Here is a 25202-nt window from a genome sequence, read left to right as displayed (position 1 = left end):
AAAGAAAAAAGCCGGAAGTGGTGCTGTGGCTCAAGTGGTAAAGCACTAGCCTTGAGCTGAAGAGCTGAGGGACAGTGCCCAGGCCCAGAGTTCAGACCCCATGACCGGATTCCCCCCCCAAAAAAAAAAGAATAGTAAATGAAGGTGGTGATTCCTGAACTTGAATCTGCTTGTCTGCCCACCTCATAAACCTAACATTTGCATTAGTGAAAAGCAATACCTTACTTCTAAATACAGTTGATTTCATAGGCTCCAAATAAAAGTCATCTTACCTAATTACCTTACTGAATGAGCTTCATATTCAGTATGATGTACAGATGTGCAAATACTTTTATATTAGACAAGAACTTAAGTAGTTGCCATCCATCATCAATTTCTATTTTCAACTAATCATAAATTTATGGGAATAAGAAAAGTTGTATCAGAAGGACGACACATGGGTGAATGTGCCAGAATATGTTGAAAGTCATATTTAATTAAGATAATGTGTCCATTTGTCCAAAAGAGTTTTTTTTCAACTTCTTTCTGGTATAGACAATAAAGAACAGGATGGGCAGTAGTCATTGTATAAGCCCACTCCAGGTTTGCTCATATGGTAAATGCGATTCTCATATAAGAGATACAATACGTATCATGCCTGGGAAAACAGTAATCACACTGACTTGTTTTCACAAGAGTAAACATAGTCTAAGATGTCTAATCTCGCTCATCCATTCATCTTCTGAGAGAGTGAAAATCTACAACAGTGTAAATCAAAGAAAACTAAGATTCAGTTTGTAAATTAGCAGTGTGATTCTGGGAATTAATTGACATCATGCTGTGAAAAGATTGTATATATCTTAACTGCTAACTGTTAAGTTTGATTAAATAAATATTATACTTATGTTTTCATTAGCATATCCACCTGAATTGAGATAAAATGAGAAAAGTTTTGGCGCTAAAACTTTATATGCTGCCATTCAAGCAATGTTTGATTCTAAATGAATAATTAATTATCTAATATTTTATTAGCTTTTATTTTATATCTCTATATATATTCACATCTATATGCAATGTGTATGTATATGTGTATGCATGCATGAAACTATACATGTTTATCTAGTCCATAATCACATATGCACACAAGAACAACAATGCTGATGTTTAACCATGCAATTTGGCAGCAAATGGAGCTGACCAAAATATAAGTACGGAAAGAGATGGCACAAGACTATCATTAAAGGTCCTGCTTGAAATTGTACTAATTCCATGATTTGACGGAATTTAGGAGACCAAATAGTTATGTTTTCTCATAATTATGGTAGTTATACTTTTTAAGAGAAAATAAAATGACCAACTATCCTTTATGAGACTGTATTTGCTTAATTAATAGAAAAATGTGAAAAGTAAATTCAAGACATCTTTCATTGACAGCTATTCAACATACACACAAAAAAGACAGAAAACCTGAAAGTGCTGTGTGAGCTGCAGTTTAACAGGTACTTATTATATATTTAAAGCCAATTTCAAAGTTGCAAACTGCACTTAGATTTCTATCCTGTCCAGGTGCATTATTTATTGTACTGTTTGCAGAATTCCATGCAAGTACTAGACTTTCTATTTACTAAACCATATCTTTGAAAGAAAAGAGTTAGAATTTGGCAAAAACAAAAAGATTCACACAAATAGTGTCTTCTGGGCTGGGAATGTGGCCAAGTAGCAGAGTGCTTGCATAGTGTGCACAAAGCCATGGGTTTGATTCCTCAACACCACATAAAAAGAAAAATGTTGGAACTGGTGCTGTGGGTCAAGTGTTAAGAGTGCTAGCCTTGAGCAAAAAGAAGCCCAAGGACAGTGCTCAGGACGTGAGTTCAAGCCCCAGGACTGGCGAAAAATTGAAAAAGGATAAATAAAAAGAAATGGTGTCTTCTGAGATTTTCCCTTTGCATCAAATTGGATACTCTTCTTCCAAGGCATTAAATTAAAAAGGTGCAAATGCAGAATATCCTTTTAGCTAAAGCATTTTCTCACACAGCCTGAAAGACTATTACAATAGTCTTGATTATTCATCTTTAACCAGCTATGCAAATATATTTTTGTATAAAATCATTATAATTTTGTATTTTTGACTAATTTAATTAAACATATAGGAACAATGCACTAGTATGAAACTTCAAGAACATAACATGAGACCTTGACAAAATCAACAAAGTTTTGTGTAGGGGGTTAATCCTTACACATTTCACTAGTGATGCTCTGTTCTGTTTCTTATTTTCCTGATATTTGCATTCTGGGCCCAGATGTGTTTTTAATATATTACTTTATGTCTTGTGAGCCCTGTAACTAACTATTGAGAAATGATTAAAGGCTTTGGCAGTATTTTTTAAGTAAAATTATAATATATATTCTCCGTAACATATAATTTTAATGAGCAATCACAATAAAGAAATAAATTGAATTTAAAATGAGTTATTATATAATTATGCATTATTTAGAAGGAAATTACAAAGAAAAACCCTTTAATGTCAATCTATTTTACAAATGAGCACACTGGGAAGACTAGGTTTGTAAAACTTAAAATTTAGTAAATCTATAAAACAAAAAAATAGCCTGTTATCATTTTCTAATATACTTTGACTCTTCTGTTTTACTTATTTTTGATGACATTCCCTCAAGTAAAAATTCACAGTCCTTCATACCTGATGTCCTTCAAAATTATCCTAAATTTCCTCCTTATGTGTAATTTTTAAATTTCTTTTGTGAAAGTCAGTGTTCCTGAAATAAACAGAAAAAAACATATTCAAGTAATAATTGCAGAATTTAATGGGGGAATTCTTTTAGAGGAATAGACATAGCAAGGGACACATTGTTTTTCCTTCAATCACATATCAGAACCTGAAGAAATTTGTAACTGAGAGAAAAACAGCACCCAACAAGAGGAGTAGCTACTGGTAAATAAGTTATTGGGTATGGAGTGAAAGGGATGAGAAAACATTCCACTTTTTCCTCTTTCCCTCATCTAATATCCTCCAATGTATTCCATTGTATAAAGCAAACTTAAGGCCAGAAAAGAAGAGTTTACTAATGTCCTTTCTAGGAGTCAGCTGTCTAGCACATAGACCAGAACAAAGATTCACAGGAAGTAAAACTCAAACACCTTCACTTACTAGTTCTCTCTAGTTCTCTCTCTCTTTTTAAAATCTCAGACATTTCTCTTTCATTAAAAAGAATCAATAACAATTTCATCACCAAATTGTTTAACTGACTAAATCACCACAACTTCAGGACAGAATACCAAATTGCTAAGTAAACCTTTCCTCTGAGACCCTGACACTGATACTATGCCCTGATGTTCTTTCAGGAGGACAGCTAGGAAAAAAGAGAATATGAATTAAAGTAGTTAAACATAAAAACCAAAAAGGAAGAAAAAAATTGAAAGCAATTAGCAGTGAAACAAATGAGGTGAAAGATCAAAAATGGATTATAAAAATATATATGGACTGAGACACAGAATCTGAAATTAGATAATAGCAGAAAGTGGTTTTATGTGTAAGAAAATGTGTAAGATTTATGTCCTACTCAGTAGGTGGATATATAATCTTTTATGGTTTATTAAAAAAATCACAGAGAAGAGTGGGTGGTTGGGAAAATGACCAGGGTTTACTAATCTTTAGAGAATAACCACTGAGTTAGCTACTTTACTTACACCAAAAAGATGGATGATTTATGAAATTTTAGGGCCAGGAACATATTATTTTTGACAATAATTATGTTAACTTCAGCGTTGTTTACAGGATGCTTGTTAATATAATGTTGTTCTCAGTGTCGTCAATAAATTACAAAGTTTTCATTTATTGTTTTCTTTTCTAGGAATTTTGCCTGCCTGCTTTTAAAGACAATATTGTTTAATTATAATGAATAGTACAGCAAATACAATTTCAGGCAAATGGATTTCAAATCCATTTTCCAAATGAATAACTATATTACAAAGTAGTGGGAATACTAGGACTAGATAATATTTCCAAATATCATGATATGATACTGAAGGTATGCTTTTTAACTAAAAATGTTATGTATTTTCTGATCGTCGCAGAGCCTTGCAAGCAGATTACTCCATCTTGAGACTTCACAATAAGCAGAAGTATATACCTCATGAAAACGAATTTCCCCTTTCCAGATTACAAGCCTGGCAAATAAACATTAGATGAAGCCAATGGAGACTACCTCCTCACTATACCCATGAGTAGACAATGCTCTGGGCATCAAAAGTCATTTGTAACTTTCAGTAGTGGCAACTTCCATATATTCCGTGTGACTAAAACTGAGACAGTGAGCAATGAAATCATAGTTTGATAAAGACCGTTTGACTATGAATACATTCCCCCCTTCACTTTATGAACTTGGAACTCATGTCAATTTCCATAAAATAGCCATTTGATCTCATTTCCTTCCTAGTATAGCCAACTGTAATTAAATTCCTTCACAGCCTGTCACTATTACTTTTCCTATTCAGTTTCTGGGGAAGAGATCAGACCTGATTTATTTAGAAACTTATCTTAAGTCTCTGATGATCTAATTCTTAATATCTTCTAGAATAAGAGTGGAGCATCCTAGTATCATCCCCAGATATCTTCTAGGTAGTCTTATTGAGAAGTAGGAACAAGCAATGGAATGACACAACAGGTGTCCTACTATATATACGAGAAAATTTATTTTAATATTTCAGAACATTTCTACATCCACAAAATTGTATCTGGTTCCATTTCATTAACTTTTACTGTATTGTAAACAGTAGCACATTAATATTTTCAACATAAAATATACCATGAAGCCTACTCTTTGTAATGGACTGTGAAAAATAAGGGTTATATTTTTTTCAGAAGTGCTAAAATTCAATATCTTACCACAACTGAACTCTTTAGAATATTATGAAATAAAATAGTACAGGGGAGTTAGTTCATTAGGTTTATTCTACTTCTTGTTAAACATAAATGTATATTTAAATTTTCTAAAGACAATGAAAAAGCTGTTGAAATTTATGTTATATAAATACAAAAATTTTACCTATTTTATCAGTATTTTTCCCTACAGAAGAAAACATTTTAAATATATTTTATAATATTTCCCCAGTGACATACTGATATCTGGATTCCTTTTCCAACATTAATTATACTCTCACTATATGAGTTAGATATGTATTTTCAAATTTAAGCATAGAATTACTCTCTCAGCCACCATCTCAATTCCCAGAGCAATAAAGACACAATTGAGTTAGACTACAATGTTGAAACTTTAATATCGAGAATCTTCAGGTCGGGGTTTAGTCTGTTATCTTTAAAATGAAGAGATACAGTCAACATAATTATATGAAACTTTAAACAATTTGTCCTCAAAATAAAGGACAGTTCAGTGATTAACTATATTTGAAAATTATGCCCAACTATTACTCTTCAGAGAACTTAGCATTTATAAGTATGAAATTGTCTGTAATGTTAGGCAATATATGTACACAGTCATCATATTTAACACAAAGTTAAATAATTTAGTGAATCTCTAAAATGTATTCTGGAAGAAATTATTAGAACAAATAAGCTTAGAAAATCAATTTCAAAAGTAACTAATATGTTATTATTGTTATTATTGTCATTGCTGTGTTAATATTACTAACACAATAGTTTAAGCCTTTTCTTTGCCAGGGTGATATCTTGTCTAAGATATGTTGAATTCAAGGGCACAGTAAAAAATAAGGACTAAAACCAAATTTATATACTTTGATATACTTAACCAGAATAATATTTTGGTCCAAATACAATTGTCTGATATTTAATTTTCTTTCTGTCATATCGGAAATGGAACCTTTAAGTTAATGTAGATGGACAGAGATATTACTGAAATTGGTCTTGGAGATATCTGTGATTTAAGTTTAGCAGACTATCCGTTTAGAGAAAAGCTGTACTTTTTTTCAATGTTTGATATCAGTCAAAGTCATCAAATTTCAGAAATCCTGAATTTCTACATAAGATAGAAATGTTTTTCTATATGCAGCAGGTGCCATTTGGATATGCTAACACCAAACTAACAATGAGAGCAGAGTTGTTGAGTTGGAATGGAAATACCTCCTCAATTTGTAACTGTAAATATGAGTAGCCTATATTACAATACTAAAAGCTTGGGTTTTAGAGAAATCATAACATCAGATAGAGTACACCATCATGAACAGGATCAATTCCATATATATATATATATATATATATATATATAGAGAGAGAGAGAGAGAGAGAGAGAGAGAGCCCAAGAACTGCCTTATTCTAGCCTATAAGGATACTGTAAGAAGTTGACTGTGAAACAGACGGAGCCTTCATCAGACTTGAAAATCTTCAAGTTCCTTGGTCTTGGACTTCTCAGCCTCAGAAATTGGAGGATTTTTAATATAAATGTCCAAGTGTAAATTATTTTGCTACAAAATATGAAATAAATTAAACCAGAAGAAACCAGAAGTAAAGTTGTGTCCAAGTCTTTAGCTGAAAAAGCTAAGCAAAATTGGAAGGACCTGAGTTCAAGTCCTAGTATCAGCAGAATACATACATACATAAATGTAAAGACTTTTCTACTTCCTCATTAATTCATCCAGCCACCATGGTTCAATTAAAATTATTTAATAATTTCCCCAGTAAGGTTCCTGGAGGACTAGGGTTTGTGTTGGTAATTTGAGTGCTTCATCAGACTATATAAGCAAACATTTGATTATTCTGTATTTATCATCTCTCTGTTTAAGACTGAAAAACATTAATCTGAGATGAAGCCTCAAGGATTTTGTAACATATGCAAATTTTTTTGATTCCATTATACTTCAGGTTTCAAAGTTTAGTTCTGGACTTTCTTTGATATCATTTTTGTCCCCAAAGCCTTATCTCAGTAGGTAAGGCAATGGCTGAGAGGATTGACCTATGCTCTTCAGAAGAAAAAAAGAAGAAAGAAATTAAGAAAGAAAGGAAGGAAGAAAGAAAGAAGGAAGGAAGGAAGGAAAGAAAGAAAGAACTAATTTACCATTGATCCCAATCCAACCCAGCTCCATTTACCTGCTTCTACAAAATTTCTAAATTTTGCTTTCTCTACTTAAAAGATATTGCTTCATGTAAAGATCTGCTGACCTTCACCAAAGTTTTTATTATTTGTTCAAAATCAAAACATAACACTTTGGGAGGAAAGTTGTAGTTTTAAATGGTTTGAAGCGGTAAAGAGTGAATCCAAAATACATAGAATTCCAAGATCACTCTTATTCAGATAGAATCTTTCTGATTTTGTGTAGAGATTTACATATTGATACACTGAATATTTCAGTCTAGAGGACAACAATTGCCAGGTTTCTCCTGAGTATTTCATGTTCTTCTAAACAAATTCTTCCCTCTAAATAAATTATCAAAATGTCTGAAATCTTTCTAGGGAAAGAAGTGCTAAAACATGCTTAGACATATCCTTAAAATTTATCTTTCCTTGATCCTTCTTTAAAATTATATCTTAGTTAAAAGAGTTTTAAGATTCAAAAAGATGACAAATTTGGGTTTATTAGGGTACATTTATTCTTTTGAATAACATATGAATATATGTCAAACAATAGTTATACAATGGAATTCCCCTACTTCAACTAACTGAAAAATATTAAAAACCATTTATTCTGTGTTTACATTTAACCTTGCAGTTTTTCTACTATAAACTTACTGTTCTCTCCTGTTTTATCTGTTAAGTAACTAGTGAAGTTTGCTATTATTGCTATTCCCACAGCTCTAAGTATTTTTAGCATATTATCCTAAAATATTTCAATTGTCCAAATTGGTTGCTCTTCTAGGGTTTTCATTTTTCATGCTATTGTCAATTCTAATAATAACAGTATCAATGGTTCCCTATGCCTAATGAATAAATGGAGATTATATACTACAGTAAGCTTGTCAAAATCTGGCCCTAACTTGTTCTTGTTCATTGAATATTGTTTTATCCTTCTTACATGATTTATAGTCATACCAAATCCTCTAAACTCCACAGTTTCAAGACTCTATCCTTTGCACAGACTGTTTCCACTGTAGGAAGATTACTTGCTATATTTCTGGTATGGGCAGTTTTTCTAAATCACTAACATTACTCAAAGTTCTCAGTTCAGCGAACGTTTCACTACTCTAACTGCCTTTGCACAATATCCAGTACATACTTCTGACACTCATCTTATCTTTGTCTTCTAATAAATTTTTTTTTTCTACATTGAACATTCTTTTGCAGACAGGGACTAGTCATCACAGCCTAGAATAATAATTAGCACAGAAACACAAGTCAGTGGGTTTTTATTAAATGAATGGTAGAAGTGGGCAGAGATAAAGCACACATGCACGCACGCGTGCGCGCACGCACGCACACACACATACACACATACACCACAAAACACCACACACATATGGATTAAGGAGAGGTTTATGCGACTGAGTATGTTTTTATATTTCTAAACCATTTTTATTCCTTTTTCTCCCACTTGAACTTCAAGTTATGTTTAAACTGAAGTGTAATATATTTTAGTAATATTACACTTGATTATCTTCTGGATAATATTTTATATCCCCTATGGTTTCTCTTACCTAAATATGTTCCTTTATCCATAGTCACTATCAATGACTGAATGATACTTTGTTCTCATTCATTAAATCGTATGTATTTTAAAATTGTATTTTTTGTTATTGTAAAGGTGATATGCAGAGGGTCATAGTTACATAGTTGAAAAAGAGAACATATATTTTGCACAATGTTGCTCCTTCCTTTCCTTTCTCCCAGTTTTTCCCTCCAGTTCCCACCCACAAGTTGTATGGTTCATTTTCAACATATGTAATGGGCATCACTGCTGCATTTGTTCCTCCTTTGTCCCATAATTTCTGTGCCCCCTTACCCTTTGAAAGATGGATAAAGAACAAACAAGACAAGATGAAAAGAAAATAAAAAGAGCAACAAGGAATTAAACTTCTTGTGTCCATTTCCTAGAGTTCCTTTTGGTAAATATTATTTTATATGATCAGATGCCCGTAACTATTACATTTAAGTTTCCAAAGCACTAGTCATCCCTATCTGAGTCATATTTAAAAATAACAGTGGATGAAGTTAATAATTTTGAATAAGTCTAACAACATTTCATCTTTGAAATTTTGAAACATTGAAACTGAAATACCAAGAATCAAAGGAAAAATAAGCATATATATAATAAGGAATTATATATATATATATATATATATATATATATATATATTTCCTTTTTTTTCCTGGCAAGTCCTGGGGCTTGAACTCAGGGCTTGGGCACTGTCCCTGAGCTTCTTTCACTCAAGGCTAGCACTCTACCACTTGAACCCCAGCACCACTTCTGGGTTTTTCTGTTCATGTGGTGCTAAGGAATTGAACCCAGGGCTTCATGCATGTTAGGCAAGCACTCTACCACTGAGCCACAATCCGAGCCCCAACAAATACATATTTTCTTTATTTACCTATCTAACAAAAGTTTACATAGACTTCATTGTACATAAACCTTACATTTGCACAGCAGCCTGGTGATTTTGACAAATGCTAAAAATGGAAAGACACGGTTTCATAGGGAAAATATGAAACTCCAAAATAAAAATTTGAGCTGTATTACCCAAAAATGATGAAAGCTGTATTGGTATTGATTCTTTGTATGGGATATTTTTGTCTTTTTTGGGTCCGGTCATGGGGCCTGAACTCTGGGCCTGGGCGCTGTCCCTCAGCTCTTCAGCTTAAGGCTAGCACTCTACCACTTGAGCCATGGTGCCACTTATGGCTTTTTTTTTTCCTCCTTATGTGGTGCTGAGGAATCGAACCTAGGGCCTCACGCATGCAAGGCAAGTACTCTACCACTGAGCCACCTTCCCAGCCCTGTCTTTTCAATAATTACAATCCTAAAGTTATATTTCAGTGAAGCCTCAATCACATGCCATTCTGATGTTTGCTAATCTCCAAAATTGGAATGTACTTATCATACCTCAGTGCTTTTATCCTTTAAAACACCATCTTTAATGGCTTCTTGAATATATCATATATTAGAAGGATATAATTTATACTGAGTATCAGTGGCTCATGCCTGCAATCCTGGCTACTCAAGAAGCTGAGATCTGAGGATCATGGTTCTAATCAGTCTTATCAGGAAAGTCTTGAGACTCTTATCTCCATTAAACCATCAAAACATCAGAAGTGAATCTGGCACTCTAATGGTAGAGTATTAGCCATGAGCAAAAATGCTCAGGGACAGTGTCCAGGGCCTGAGGTTGAGTCCCAGGACTGGCACCAAAAATGTATTGGTTTAAACATCAACTGAGAAACGTAATCAAATGTATGAAATGGTGGACCATTGTTAACCTATAGCTATTTGTTAATATTTCTACCCTTTCTATCACTACTGTTCTTTGAGTCTTGGGAACAGAATTGAGGGCCTTGTCCATGGAAGGAAAATACCCTACCACTGATCTATTTCAGTGACATTTCAGAGCCTTTATATCATTTATTTTTCTTTTGAAGCTGCAGGAACTCATACTTCTTAGTATTCCACACTGAAAACTGTTTTCAGAGTCTCATCTGGCATTTTAATTTTATTCTCTTTTTCTATTTCTCCTTTTCCCTTCCATCAAGAGACTTCACTAAGTCTACTGCCATAGAGGAAAGCAATCTGATTTGATTGGACATATGAACAGTATGCTTTATTTGAAACCTCTTTGTAAAATTCAAACATCCAATAGTAAATATGATGTTAAGGTATTAAAAAACAATGAAAATTATTGCTCTTTAAGTTCACTGAAAAATAATCTAATCATTGACATATTACCTGCATTTGAAATATTTTGAGGAATCCTGTCATTTCTGTTCAATCTATTCATGTAATCAGTCCTTCTCTTCTTCATTATCTCCGTAGGCTATTTCATTCCTTTGTTCTCAACTATTCTTTTCTTATAATAAACCTCTTTACCGATAATTCTTTCCTGGTATCTAATTCTTTGTCTGACACTTAAAGTGGTCTTAATGTGCTGAGTGTCAATAAAGGTGAAAAATAAAGTATTTGTAAGATTCTATATTCATTCACATTTACTTTAGTTCCTGGATGTTATTTTAATTTAAAGATGTTTCCATATTAATTACTGTGTTAGAGCTACTGCCATTTACTAAATAATTGTGAATTTAATCATGCACATAGTTTAATCTATAACTTTAAAAAATGCTATATCACTGGTAATAAAAGGTTATATTTTCACTCAACTTACTTAAAATGAATTTCAAACCCTGCTAAACTGCCTAAAGTGTGTCAGGTTATAAGGAAATATACTAGTATATACAATTCAATCAGGTTTTATGCAAATATATTAACTTATGAAACTATTGCCCCTTTAATAGACATAATTTAAAAATTATTGAAAGCATTGACAGTATCAAAATGATTTGTGCAAACATTATATGATTTTGAAAATTTTGCCTAATTCTAATTTCCGAATTTCACAAAGTAGTGTAAAAATGTTATAATAATAAGAGATAAATTTTCTGACAGCATATTATACATGTGTATGTGTGTTATAGATAAATATTGATTCATGATACTGCTAGACCAACCTTTGTGCCTATGTGATCCATCCATGTTGCTAAATTCAATTTGATTTTCATCAGCCCAATAGAGTCTATGGTTGACATAATCTATTGTTAGTGCCATAGGTCTAGAAATCTTGGTTTCTATGACAACACTCTGATTGGTTCCATCCATCCCAACACGGCCAATGTGAGGATTCTCACAACAGTCAATCCAATACAAATACCTAGGAAAGAAAATCAAAAGCCATTTTAAAGACAACCCAGGAATAAAACATTACACAGTATTTATCTTCTTCGCCTAATTGTTTCCATGTAATTACCAGCAGAAGTGGACTGTGGCTGAAAGAGGGAAGAGTGCTAACTTTGAGCAAAATGTTGCTCACTGACAGGGCTCAGACTCTCAGTTCAAGCCCCAGGACCAACACTAATACACACACACACACACACACACACGATGAAAACTTAAAAATTAAATAAAAACAGCAAAAAGAGTTGCTATGGTAAATAATAAGGAAATAATAGCTCCGATAAGAACTAATCTCCAAATGAAAATTACTAGAAATTACTTGATGTAAATGTAAGTAAATTGTGCATTTTAAATGATCTAAGTTCTACATTAGATAAAGCCTAAATTTTTCTCTATTTTCAAAAGTTTTTTTTGACAAAGATCTTGAGTTGATAAAAAAAAAAAGACACATTTTATAGTGCTCAACATTTGTTACATCTCTGTCCAAAACTATGGTAAGAGTTCCGGGTCAGAAAAGCTTTTCCTACCATCCAAACCTCCATTGTTTATTGAGTCCAAATAACACTTAGCCAATCTCTCTTTACTATTAAAATATGTAAAATTAAATTCTAGTTTGAATGTTTAGTCATAATATCACATTTTTCACTCTTGGGCTTTATTCATATAATTTATCTTGACCAAGATCTTTTATTTTTACAAAGATATTTTCATGAAAACATAATTTCACATTGCCCCTTGTGCTCTCTACAAATTATTTCTTGATTAATGTTAGGTCACATTTTTGAATAGGCTAGAAGATCAACTGTATTTGAGAAATGTTTTCTAAAACAATGTAAACCTAATCTTTTTTATACAAAATCTCCTAGAATCTGAAATATGTTTTAATTGTTATTTAACTAAAAAGAGCAGTGCTATTTCATTTTTCAGATATTTTTGGGCAGTAACAACAATTTCTGTAGAGCTATTCATAAAAATTACTGCACTAGGAAACACATTAGATAAGTGTGTTTGGTCATTTTTTTAATGTTTCTTATTTTGAAAATGCTGTACAGAGGGGTTACAGTTACATGAGCAAGGTAATGAGAACATTTCTTATCAAGCATTGTTGCCACCTCCTTTGTTTCCCGTGCCATCCCTTCCCTTCCAACTCCTCAACTAGACTCCCCTACTCCTCATCCCCAAATTGTAAAGTTCATTTTTCAACATAGTGTCTTGTACATCTCATTGTTGCCATGGGCCAACCTGTATCCCTATTTAAGCAATTTGTTTTTTTCCTTCCCCTCCCAAAATTACACTGACATCAAATACAGTGAAAACAGGGGTTATACTGTGGGGGAGGGGAATACAAAACAACAAAAAAATCACATGGTACTTTATAAATACATTAGAAATGATAGCAAGAAAACAAAACTTGTGTACCTATCTTGGGGTTCATTTTGCTTAACATTATCTTAACCGATCTTTTCTGCTTGTCTCAGACATATACTAGTTATTGCTAATAAGGGAAACCATGGGACCTATGTTTCTTTTGGTCTGGCTTACTTCACTTAATGTATTTTTTTCCAAGTCTTTCATTTCTTAACAAATAGGGTGATTCCATTCTTTTTGATGGAGGCATAGAATTCCCATATATATATGTGTGTGTGTATATATATATATATATATATATATATATATATATATATCACATTTTCTTTATCCATTCATCTACTGAGGGGCATCTGGGTTGGTTCTATATCTTAGCTATGGTAAATAAGACTGCAATAAACATAGTTGTGCTGGTAGCTTTAGCATGCTCTTGTTCATGATCATTTGGATAAATGCCCAAAAGTGGGATTGCTGGGTCATAAGGGAGCTCTATGTGGAGTCTTTTGAGGAACCTCCGTACTATTTTCCAAAGTGGTTGAACAAGTTTACATTCCCACCAACAATGCAGTAGGGTTCCCTTTTGGTCACATCCCTTCCAGCATCTGTTGTTATTAGAGTTCTTAATTATAGCCATTCTAACTACACTCCTCCCTCCCCCCTTCCCTCCTCCCCTCCTAAGTTGTAAAGTTCATTTTTCAACATAGTGTCTTGTGCATCTTATTGTTACAATGGGTCAACCTGTATCCCTATTTAAGCATTTTGTTATTTCTCTTCCCCTCCCCAAATATATAAGATGCAAGACACTGACATCAAATACAGTGAAAACTGGTTATACCATGGGTGAGGAACATACAAAGAAACAAAAAAATCACATGGCACATTATACATACGTTAGAAACTATAGCAAGAAAGGAAAAAAGACAATACTTGTGTCCCAATCTTGAGGTTCATTTAACTTATCATCAACTTATCTGTCTGGTCATATGTACATAGCTTTTGACCTTTTCTGCTTGTCCCAGACATATACTAGTTATTGCAAATAAGTGAAACCATGGGACCTATGTTTCTTTGGGCCTGGCTTATTTTACTTAGTATATTTTTTTCCACAGAAGAGCGTGGCTGAAATCAGAAAAGCAACTCCATTAGTAATAATGCCAGAAAAAATAAAATACCTAAGAATTAACTAAAGAAGTGAAGGACCTCTATGATGAAAACTTTAAAAACCTGAAAAAGGAAATCAAAGCAGAACTTAGGAAGTAGAAAAACCTCCCATGCTCCTGGATTGAAAGGATAAAAAGGCGAAAATGGCAATACTTCCCAAGGCTATCTACAAATTCAATATGATGCCTATCAATATTCCAACCCTATTCTTCAATGAAATACAAGAAGCAATCCAAAAATTCATATGGAACAATAAAAGACCCCGAATAGCAAAAACAATCCTTAACAGAAAGAAAGAATAGCACTGGAAGAATGTCAATACCAAATTTCAAACTCTACTACAAAGCCATAGTAATCAGAACAGCTTGGTACTGGCCAAAGAATAGACTTGAGTACCGATGGAATAAAATAGAAAACCCAGAAATGAACCCACAGACCTATAGCCACCTAATCTTTGATAAGAGAGCTGAAAAAATAGAATGGTAGAAAGATGGTAAATGGTGCTGGAAAATTGGTTAATCACCTGTAGAAAACTAAATGTAAAGTGATAATGCTTTTGCCTTCAAAGAATTCCCAGTGAATTCAGTAGCAGTGGATTCAAAAAAAGGTTTTGTGGTACCAGATTTGGTTCTGCAATGGTACTGAAGCCCTATAGGTAAACGCCTTCATTAGTAAAATGAGGAGTAAAGTGGTGACAAATGTGACACATGTAGTAATATAATTAGAACAGGACTTGTGTCTCTAGTAAATTTCCAGGTAAATTACTGTTTTCTAATATAATAAATAGTATGTAGAGTCTTAGCCAAACTACCCTAAATAGGGAATATTTGACTTCAAATCCCTAGTCCTGCCATTACTACATAAATATGAACGTGTAAATTAACCACTAACCATGGATTTATTATAGTGTTGAACAGGCCAATGATAGTTTATTTTCATTTTTAGCTATAAACTGTAAACTTTTTTGGATAAATACATAAAACACTGATAGGCACATAGCAAGTAGTCATTAAATATCATCTAATTTTAATTCTTCTAGATATGTCATATATAAACTCATGCTTATTTTGTTTTAGCAATATCCATGTACACCTGATACAGCTGGCTTATATACAGATGAGTAATTATATTGGATTTATGCGTATAATATAATATCTATCTCTTTAAAATTCATCAATCAGAAAAAAATAGTATGAAAGGACTATATTGAATTTAAAAGATTTTTTTGATAGTGGATAGGTCAATATTTGGGTAGGGGCTCCCACTCTCACTTATTACTGGTGTCCACTTGAGCCATACCTGCATTTTGCTGCTTTATTGGGAAATAAGAGATGGACAGACCCATCTGCCTGAGATGGCTTGAAGAAAAGATGTTTAGATTTCTGCCTCCTGGGTAGTTACAAGAAAAGATGTGATAAATGTATATATATTACCCAGGGTACCAAAATAGAATACAGTGACAACAGAGGATAAACCATAGGGGGAAAACAGAAAAGAAAAATAAACCAATCACATATTACATTAAGAACAATAACAACAAAGAAAAGCTTCTTGTGTCCATGTCTTGGAAATCATTTGGGAAAAAGGGAGACAAATGAGGGAGGGGATACCAAGTTAGCCAAGAAATTTACTCACTACCTTAATTGTGTAACTGTAACCCCTCTGTATATCATCTTGACAATAAAATTTTTAGAAAATAGCAGTCACTTGTTAAAAAAATGATGTGAGACACTGCTTATCTTGAAAGCATCTTTTAATTGAATAGAGTATGAATCTTCTTCTGAGCCAGAAATTGACAATGTACCTAGCTAACTTCTGATAGCTAAGTATTATTCACATAGTTAAGCCCTATTTTTTCTACAAATCTGAGAATGTCTACACTAAACAAAATAACAAGATATACTTTTTGAAATTCAACCTCTCCATAATGTCTTACATGCAGATTTTCCAATAATTAAAACTGAATATGAAAACCAGTGAAAATGTTCAAAGAGAATTCTGAATTGTACCCACATAATAGTATGCAGCTCATCTAAGATTACATATTAAAAAAAAACTCACTCCCAAATAATGCCTATTGTGCCAGACCAAGTATAAACTTGTGAAATAATGTCTGCTTGTAACCATAACAACTGGCCCATGTTGGATTTGAGGATATTTTCAATATTGAATATAATACATTGTACTCACTTAAAATGGATTAAATAGAAGTCTTCTCAGAACACTTATTATTTTTTTCTCAGTTCATATAATAAATTTAAGGCAGTTTCTTCTACCTGTAATTATTTCTACTTCTGAAATATAAAATAATCATTACTCTTCATTCCCTGTAAAAATTTGCCTAAGTAGGGAAATACTGAAAGCAGTTGTTTATACATTTTTGAAGATAGAGGAAAAATATTTTTCTTATGTGATCATAAAGTTCAGTGAGATATTTCTGGGCTGCTTCAGAAATTAGATCCTTTATTTTCCCTCACAACTAATGTTCCCTTAGTTATCTTCTCTTTGTAACAGGCATGTTATGTGTGGACTTGTGCATGGGAGCAGATATGCTGTCTTTGTAGCTGTAACCCCACACTTGGTGCACATTCAGTTACCATGCATTATTTTCTGAACTCTGGGCCTGAGTGCTGTCCCTGTGCTCTTCAGCTCAAGGTGAATGCTTTACCATTTGGGCCCCAGCACCACTTCCGGTTTTCTGGTGATACATTGGATATAAGAGCCTCTCGGACTTTCCTGCCTGGGCTAGCTTTGAACCGTGATCCTCAGATCTTAGCCTCTTGAGTAGTAGGATTAAAGGCATGAGCCACCGGTGCCAAGCTGCAATTTACCTTCTTAATGGAAGTGAAACATTTAGAATATAAAAAAAATCATATAATGTTAAGTATTCTTCATGTTGTAGTCATTTATGCATATTTAGTTTGTGTTTCCATAGGAAATAGTAATTGCTGTTCTTGGAAAAATGGGTTGTCATTCTATCTGGAGAAATAGCATTCTACCCAGAAATTGTGGCTAAGTCTGAGATGCATTGAAGCAAAAAGTGATTCTTCACCTGCTTATTGCACTGGTATAGCTTGTACTGGCAATAGCAGTTACAGATGCTGGTACACATTGTCCAGGTATTTTCATTGACATATATTTCAAATTCAAAAAATAGCAGCCATGATCATATTCTATGGGTTTAGTTAATGGTTAATTAGGGAGAGAAGATATAAAATGAACTTAACAACTTTTGGACAAAGGTATAAGTTTTGGAGGTATGGCTTAGTGATAGAGCACTTGCTTAGAAAATGGTAGACGTTGGGTGGATCTGAGACTCAGAACTACAAATAAGATCAAGATATATTGTATTCATAAACTACTTTGTTAAATGCCACCTCCTTTGTACAACTGAAGATAATAATAATAATCCTTTAGCAATGACATTTATATCATCACTAATACTTTTAATTTAAGGGTAGTTATTAAAATAGTCAAGGCATAAGATTTGTGGCTCCTTTTCTTAAATGGACATTCAAATTAATGCTCAGGATCCATGTTCACTTCATTAGTATAATCTCTGTTGTGATATAAATGAAAAAAATATATGGGATCAAATAATCCTTGGTTTGATATTGTACTACCAAAGTAATCAAGAAAATAACTTAACCGGTTTGAAGTTTAATATTCTTATATGTACTTAAGGAAAGCAATAAAAATAATATTGTATTTCTTAGAGACCCTTTGTAAGCTGTACAAGGATAAAGGAAGAAAAAAGAGGAAGTTTTGTAATTTACAAAATGCTACAGAATTGATGTTTGTTTTCCTTTTCATTATTTTTAGATTAGAATACTCCATTGCAACAGATCTAGAGACTTGTCATTTCCCTTACTGGTATTTGTATATGTTTCCATATCTCCATATTCTGAAAGATATTTACCTATTTGCACTACCTAGAAGCTTTGGAACTTTGGTTGCTTTGTTCTCAGTGGATTGTGTTGTACTGTGAGTTATTTATAGCTCTATTATACTCTGTAAATTTCTTCCTAAATTGTATGTGACTCATTTGTTTCAATCAACCGAACTTCTTGTAATTTCTGAATGTGCCAAGATATGTTAGTGTCTGTGCATCTGTAGAAGGTCTCTTCCTTCTGGGAAAAAAAGAAAAAAGAAAGACTAAACATTTATTATCAGGAACATCACCACAGGACCTGGCTGGTGCTGGTTCTACCATTCTTGTCTGATCCCAGATGAGATCATTTATGCTTTCTCCGACATATTAGATATTGAGTACATTATAATTATTTTCTCACTTTTTGTTTATCAAATGTCTGTAGGCGGAAACTGCTTTTCAATTCTACATTGAATCCTGTGTAGAACAGGGTCAATTATTCAATAAATTCTAAAAATAAATAGGAGTTCAATAAATGATTGAGGATTATTTTATTAATTAGTCCTATCACACATTCACTAACTTGTGAATTCTAAAGGGATAAAGAATAATATACTGATAACATAGTTCATCAGGGGCTTTTGTTAGGAAAATCTGAAATTGACCACTTAATTGTTCAGTACATTTTAATGTCAACTATATCTTTGATCTGATTTTAAAGTGTCCCTTAAATTGTTCTTCCCCTTATAAATTATCTTTTTAAAATATCAAATATGAATTATAATTACTCAAAAATTATTAAAGACTACAACAATAGAAAATGAGATTACAGCTGGGTCTAACCTGCTCTTGCTAGTTATTATATTCATACTATTATTACAACCTGTATGCTCCTCATAAGATATAGAAATGATCTCCTAAGATGTTCCTTGAGGGGGCTGGGAAGCTGGCTCAGTGGCAGAGTGCTTGCCTTGCATGCATGAGGCCCTGGGTTCGATTCCTCAGCACAACATAAGCAGAAAAAGCCAGAAGAGGGGCTGTGGCTCAAGGTGTAGAGCACTAGCCTTGAGCTGAAGAGCTGAAGGACAGTGCCCAAGAGTTCAGGCCCACAACAAAACAAAACAAACAAACAAACAAAAATCCAACAAGATGTTCCTTGAAAGGTTGGCTCTTCAGGTAGATTAGAGCACCCAATGACCCTGTGCTGTACTTTGGGGCAGGAGATAACTCAGGCAGAAAGGACAGGGGTCTGGGAAAGAAAGAGCCATAAAGAAGAGAAGGTCACTTCCATTGAACTGAAAGGAGTTCATGTGATTAGATACGATTGTAGAAAATTAAATGGCAGGATCCTTTCCTTACTCTTTATTAGATTTCAGGACAGAAATCATACCTCTCAAGGAAACAGGGGTCAGTAGTAGTACCATATTCAAATCACATGTGCATCATAGTTGTAGCCTGAAATTCACTAATATTTCATTACATAATCTTATACTTTAAGCTATCCTCTTTAAAACAGTATTGCACAAAGTTTTATACAGTTATGCTATTTTCAGGCTGAGACTCATCTCATGATCCAGGTTCCTTATTGACTCACCCAAGGGAATTAAGAAAACAAGTTGAACAAATAAAGTGCCATTAAACTGTAGCTATTAAAAGAGACAACTTTAATTGTTCCATTAAAAAACAGTTTTATCAGTCTATTTGGTTATAAACTGCAATAAACATTATAATTCAAATATTATCAAAAAGAGAAAACAAGGGAGGATCTTTGATCAAATGTATAATTTAGTACTTTGATGATTTAATTGATACATTTAATGAATAGGTTTATGTTGAGGATAATTTAAGTTTGCTTTCTGTTTATTGAGTAATAATTGTAACCTGGAGAAGTAAAATATAAAGCTAGATTCAGATGCATTCATTAGGCAATAATATCAATTTTACTTTACATATAGGAAATTCTACAAGACTTATATTTGCAAACTGGTAATGTTTCTTTCATTGGAAAGTGAATGATACCAAAAAACAAAAAGAAACAAAAATAAAAGAAGATAAACCAGTTAAATTGATTTTTGAGAAAAAAGTATGTAGACAAAATTTTGGCTAATCAAAAATAAAGTTTTTGACAAAATGACACAATAATAAAATAGTCATATAGATACAATGAATAAAATCTGTAGCAATACTTAGTATTACTTTAAGCTTCCATAGAAACACTCTCATATGACTCTACTTTCATTAAAAATCTTTTGAACATTGTGTTGCTATGTTAAGTATAATATTTCAGAAAGTAATAAAAAGCATTATATACTATAAAGTAAAAAGTTAAAATGTGCTTACTACCTTGGAAACAGAAATGCATTCAAAGTGCAAATCTTCTTTTCAATATTGCACTTACCCAAATTAATGTTTCAAATTATGCTTTGGAATACAACATCAACACTTTACCAGTTATCAACAAGAGGGACTATAAAATATATTAGCAAAAATAAAACTTCATTTTTGTTTATGTCATGATAATTGTAGATACATGGTGAAATGCTTTTTGTGAAATTAAATAGGAGAACTTTAAGAACATTTTAGATATCTCAATAGTTGCTATATGAATGTGCCCTATTTTACAACATAAAACTTTCTCTAAAATCGTTATTTTAAGAAGTATATTGGGTAGTTTGAACTACCAATATCATTTGGAGTAAGTAATCATTCTAAATTATAGACTAAAAAGTGGAAAGGTATGCATTCTCTCTCTACTACATAATTGAAATAGAATGATAATGGTAATAATCTATAGAAGTTTAGCAACCATACACTAGACAGCTCAGACATATTAATCTGTTATCCCCTTATCTGAAACATCCAGTCCACTGTCCTTGATTCTTTTAACCACTATTTCCCATCCTCCCTTTGAAAGTCAAAAGGAACCTATTACCTACATGAATCTTTTACATCATTCTAACAGTGTTTCCTTTTGAATACGTTTGCTGACACACTTTTATTATCTATGTATACTGTTTATACTCTAAATTACATTGCTGATATCTGAGACAACAACCAAAAAAAACCCAAAACAACAACAAAAAGACAAAACAAAACAAAAAAACAGCAGCAGCTTTTTTCCAAATCATAAAGGCTATCAAAACAGTGAAATATGGTGTTATTAGATTTCTTGATTATAGCGATTCTAATTGGGGTGAGGTGAATCTCAATATTGTTTGGATTTGCATTTCTTTTAGGGCTAGAGAAGTTGAGCATTTCTTCGCGTGTCTATTGGCCATTCTTATTTCTTGTTCAAAGAAGTCTGTCTTTAAGTCTTTATACCACTTATAAATCGGGTTGTTGTTTCTTTGAAGATTTGTTGTTGGGGGATTTAATTTTTTGAGTTCTAAGTATATTTTAAATATGAGACCCTTATCTGTTGTCTGGCTAGTGAAGATCTACCAATCCTGGGCTTTCTATTGGTCTTGCAAGCTATGTCTTATGCCATGCAGAAGCTCTGCAGTTTCATGTAATCCCATTTGTCCAACCTTTCTTTGATTTGTTGTGTTTCTGGATTTTTATCAAGAAAATTTCACCCTGTGACAAGGAGCCCTAGCAATTCTCCTATTTCTTCCTTCAGTCTGTCTTCTTTGACTTCGAGGTCTTTAATCCATTTGGAGTTGATTCTTGTACAGGGTGATTTATCAGGATATAACATTAGTTTTCTAGAGATGTTTAACCAATTTTGACAGCCCATTTACTGTCTTTCTTCCATTCTAATTTTTAGCTCCCTTCTCAAAGATTAGGTGGCTATAGGTTCATTTCTGTGTCTTCAGTTCTATTCCACTGGCTTTCAGGTCTGTTCTTGTGCCAGTACCAAGCTGTTTTGATTGCTATGAGTTTGTATTAGAGTTTGAAATTTGGTATTGATATGCCAACAGATGCTGGAGGGGATATGGCCAAAAGAGGACCCTACTGTATTGTTGGTGTGTATGTAAACTTCTTCAACCACTTTGGAAAGCAGTATGGAGGTTCCTCAAAAGACTTCACATAGAGCTCCCCTATGACCCAGCAATCCCACTTTTAGGTATTTACTAAACGATCACAAACAAGACCATACTAAAGCTACCAGCACAGCTATGCTTATCCCAGCATTATTCACCATAGCTTAATTATGGAACCAACCCAGAGGCCCCTCAGTAGACGAATGGATAAAGAAAATGTGGTATATATATGCTATAGAATTCTATGCCTCCATCAGAAAGAATGACACCGCTGCATTTGTTAGGAATTGGAAAGACTTGGAAAAATTATATTAAGTGAAGTAAGCCAGGCCCAAAGAAACATAGATCCCATGGTTTCTCTTATCTGCAATAACTAGTATATGTCTAAGATAAGCAGAAGAGGTCAAAAGCTATGTACATGTGAACAGATAACCTGATGCTAAACGAAATGAACCCCAGAGAGGGACAAATGTCATTCTTTCTTGTTGTTCTTTTTAATGAACTTATAATGTACTCTGTGATGATTTTTTGTTGTTGTTTCTTTGTATGTTCTTCCCCCATAGTACAACCCCTGTTGTCACTAAATTAGATTCTGGTGTCCAGCATCTTGTATATACATTTTTCTTATTTGAGGACGAGAAGGGAAATAACAAAATGCTGAAATAAGGATACAGGTTGACCCATTGTAACAACGAGATGTATAAGACACTATGCTGAAAATGACCTTTACAACTTTGGGCAGGGGAGGGAGGATTTGGGAATGTGGCGAGCAAAGGTATGGTTGGGATAAAACAGAAAGGGGTAGCAATGCTCTATAGGAAATGGACTCATTACCTTGCTGATGTAACTGTAATCCCTCTGTACAGTACCTTCACATTATATATATATATATATATATATATATGTAAAATAAAAATGGTGAAATCTTTGTATTTCATTCATTACCATAACACATATGTTGCTTAGTTAGAGAAGTAGCCGTGTTTAAACCTGTAAAGTTTCTCAGTAAGATTTTCTACACATTCACACATTACATTAAATTTTCATGTTAACAACCCACAGAAGTAGATATACCACAAGGCCAGCAACCCACAGCCATAGGTAAGATTGTTAACATTACAAACCCAGCTTGAGGATCTAAAGACAGATCTCGGGGAAACTTCAGCCTTTTGCTAACGAGTATAGTAGGGTACAAGCCATTGAGTTTGGATACTTCAATAATCCTTTTTTCTGTGTCAGACCAGTAGAGGTTTTTTCCAATCCAATCAACAGCAAGTGCATTGGGGACAGCTGTGTTATGCACTACCTAACAAAATAAGAATTTAAAAAGTTAACAGTATAAATGCCTAGAAGAAGAACTGAGCAATTGTTTTTTTTGATTTTTACCAAGATAAAAATTCTATTTAAACATTTGAATTGGAATTTAGATAAGAAAAGAACAATCAAGCACAATATAATTACTACTTGTTTGAGAGAAATTGTCTAATACATAATCAGGCCCCTAGGAAATACATACGAGTTTAAGAATAAAAATACAATCAAATTAAAAAGAAGTTGAATAGATGCACAGTTGGTGATCACATTTCCATTAGAGTTTATCTACTCATCCTCATAAAAATTGGGACAAAGCTTCTATTACAAGTACACACATACACTTATCGGTATTATTTATTCCTAACAGCTTCTGGTATGATTTCATTCGTATTCATTACACTCCCCACTGTCCTTCCCCTGTTAAAATGACTACAATAAAAGATCAGAATGTGCACTAAGTAATCTGAAGATAAACAATGGTGAGTGAAAATATACTCTCATATATATATAAAATCAAACTTAATCAATTTCAATAATAAATGCAATAAACATAGTTTTGTATATAAAAGTGATACATAAAAATGATCAATTATCTTTGGTTCTGTTGCATATATTTCTGAGTTATCTGTATATTTAGTTATAATTGAAAGGACTATTAAACTAGAAGCTGCAAGAAGCCAAGTTATATTAGTAGAAAGAAGAAAATTCTGAGATTTTTTGTTTTGTTTTGTCATTTTGTCAATCATGGGACCTGAATTCTGGGCCTGGGCAATGTCCCTCAGCTCTTCAGCTCAAAGCTAATGATCTACCACTTGAACCACAGCACCACTTCTGGCTTTTTCTGCTTATGTGGTGCTGAGGAATTGAACCCAGGGCCTCATGAATGCAAGGCAAGCACTTTAACACTGAGCCACATTCCCAGCCCAAAAATTCTCAGATTTAAAGTTAACTGCTTCCCTAAAACTATAAATTATGAGTTTAAAATTAGTAATTCTAATAATGTTGATCTACTGTGTTAATAACTTTATTGCTTTTTTCCAAATTCTAAATTTGGAGATTAATATAGCAGGCTATTTAGCTGACACACTTGAATTTATTAATTTATTATAAATAAAAATACTTTTCTGCAAATTTGTGCTATGACATCATATAAAATTAACATCTGCTAAGATGGCAGATGGCGTCTGTTAAAATGTATCTTTAGCCAGGTACCGGTGGCTCATGCCTATAATCCTAGCTACTCAGGAGGCTGAGATCTAAGGATCACAGTTCAAAGCCAGCATAAACAGGAAAGTCCGTGAGACTCTTATCTACAATAAACCACCAGAAAACCATAAGCGGTGCTGTGGTTCAAGTGGTAGAGCACTAGCATTGAGCTGAAGAGCTCAGAGACAGCACCCAGGCCCAGAGTTCAAACCCCATGACTGAGCTCCCCCCCCCAATTTTTTTTAATGTATTAAAGCATCCTGTAGTACTAGCTACTCAGGAGGCTGAGATCTGAGTATCCTGGTTCAAAGTCAGCCTAGACAGAAAAGTCCATGAGTTCTTTGTTTTTTTTAAAATTTAATTTATTTTATTTTATTTGTGAACATACTGTACAGAGGGGTTACAATTACATGGGCAGGATAATGCATACATTTCTTACCAAGCATTGCAGCCTCCTCCT

General features: G+C 33.3%; 1 protein-coding gene across 1 annotated transcript in view; it reads right to left on the bottom strand.

The window, feature by feature from the left end:
* Window positions 1-25202, bottom strand: part of Lrp1b (low density lipoprotein receptor-related protein 1B) — a 1500426-nt gene that overhangs the window by 215481 nt on the left and 1259743 nt on the right. Inside the window, exons 58-59 of the mRNA XM_013030060.1 lie at window positions 23347-23528; window positions 11617-11816 (exon numbers count right to left, since the gene is read on the bottom strand). Of these exons, the coding sequence (XP_012885514.1) occupies window positions 11617-11816; window positions 23347-23528 (382 nt within the window). The remainder of the gene's footprint in view (window positions 1-11616; window positions 11817-23346; window positions 23529-25202) is intronic.

Source organism: Dipodomys ordii, unplaced genomic scaffold (assembly GCF_000151885.1).
Source record: "Dipodomys ordii isolate 6190 unplaced genomic scaffold, Dord_2.0 Scaffold126, whole genome shotgun sequence".
Taxonomy (NCBI): domain Eukaryota; kingdom Metazoa; phylum Chordata; class Mammalia; order Rodentia; family Heteromyidae; genus Dipodomys; species Dipodomys ordii.
The sequence above is the reverse complement of the archived record's forward strand: the minus strand, read 5'-3'. Positions and strand labels throughout refer to the sequence as shown.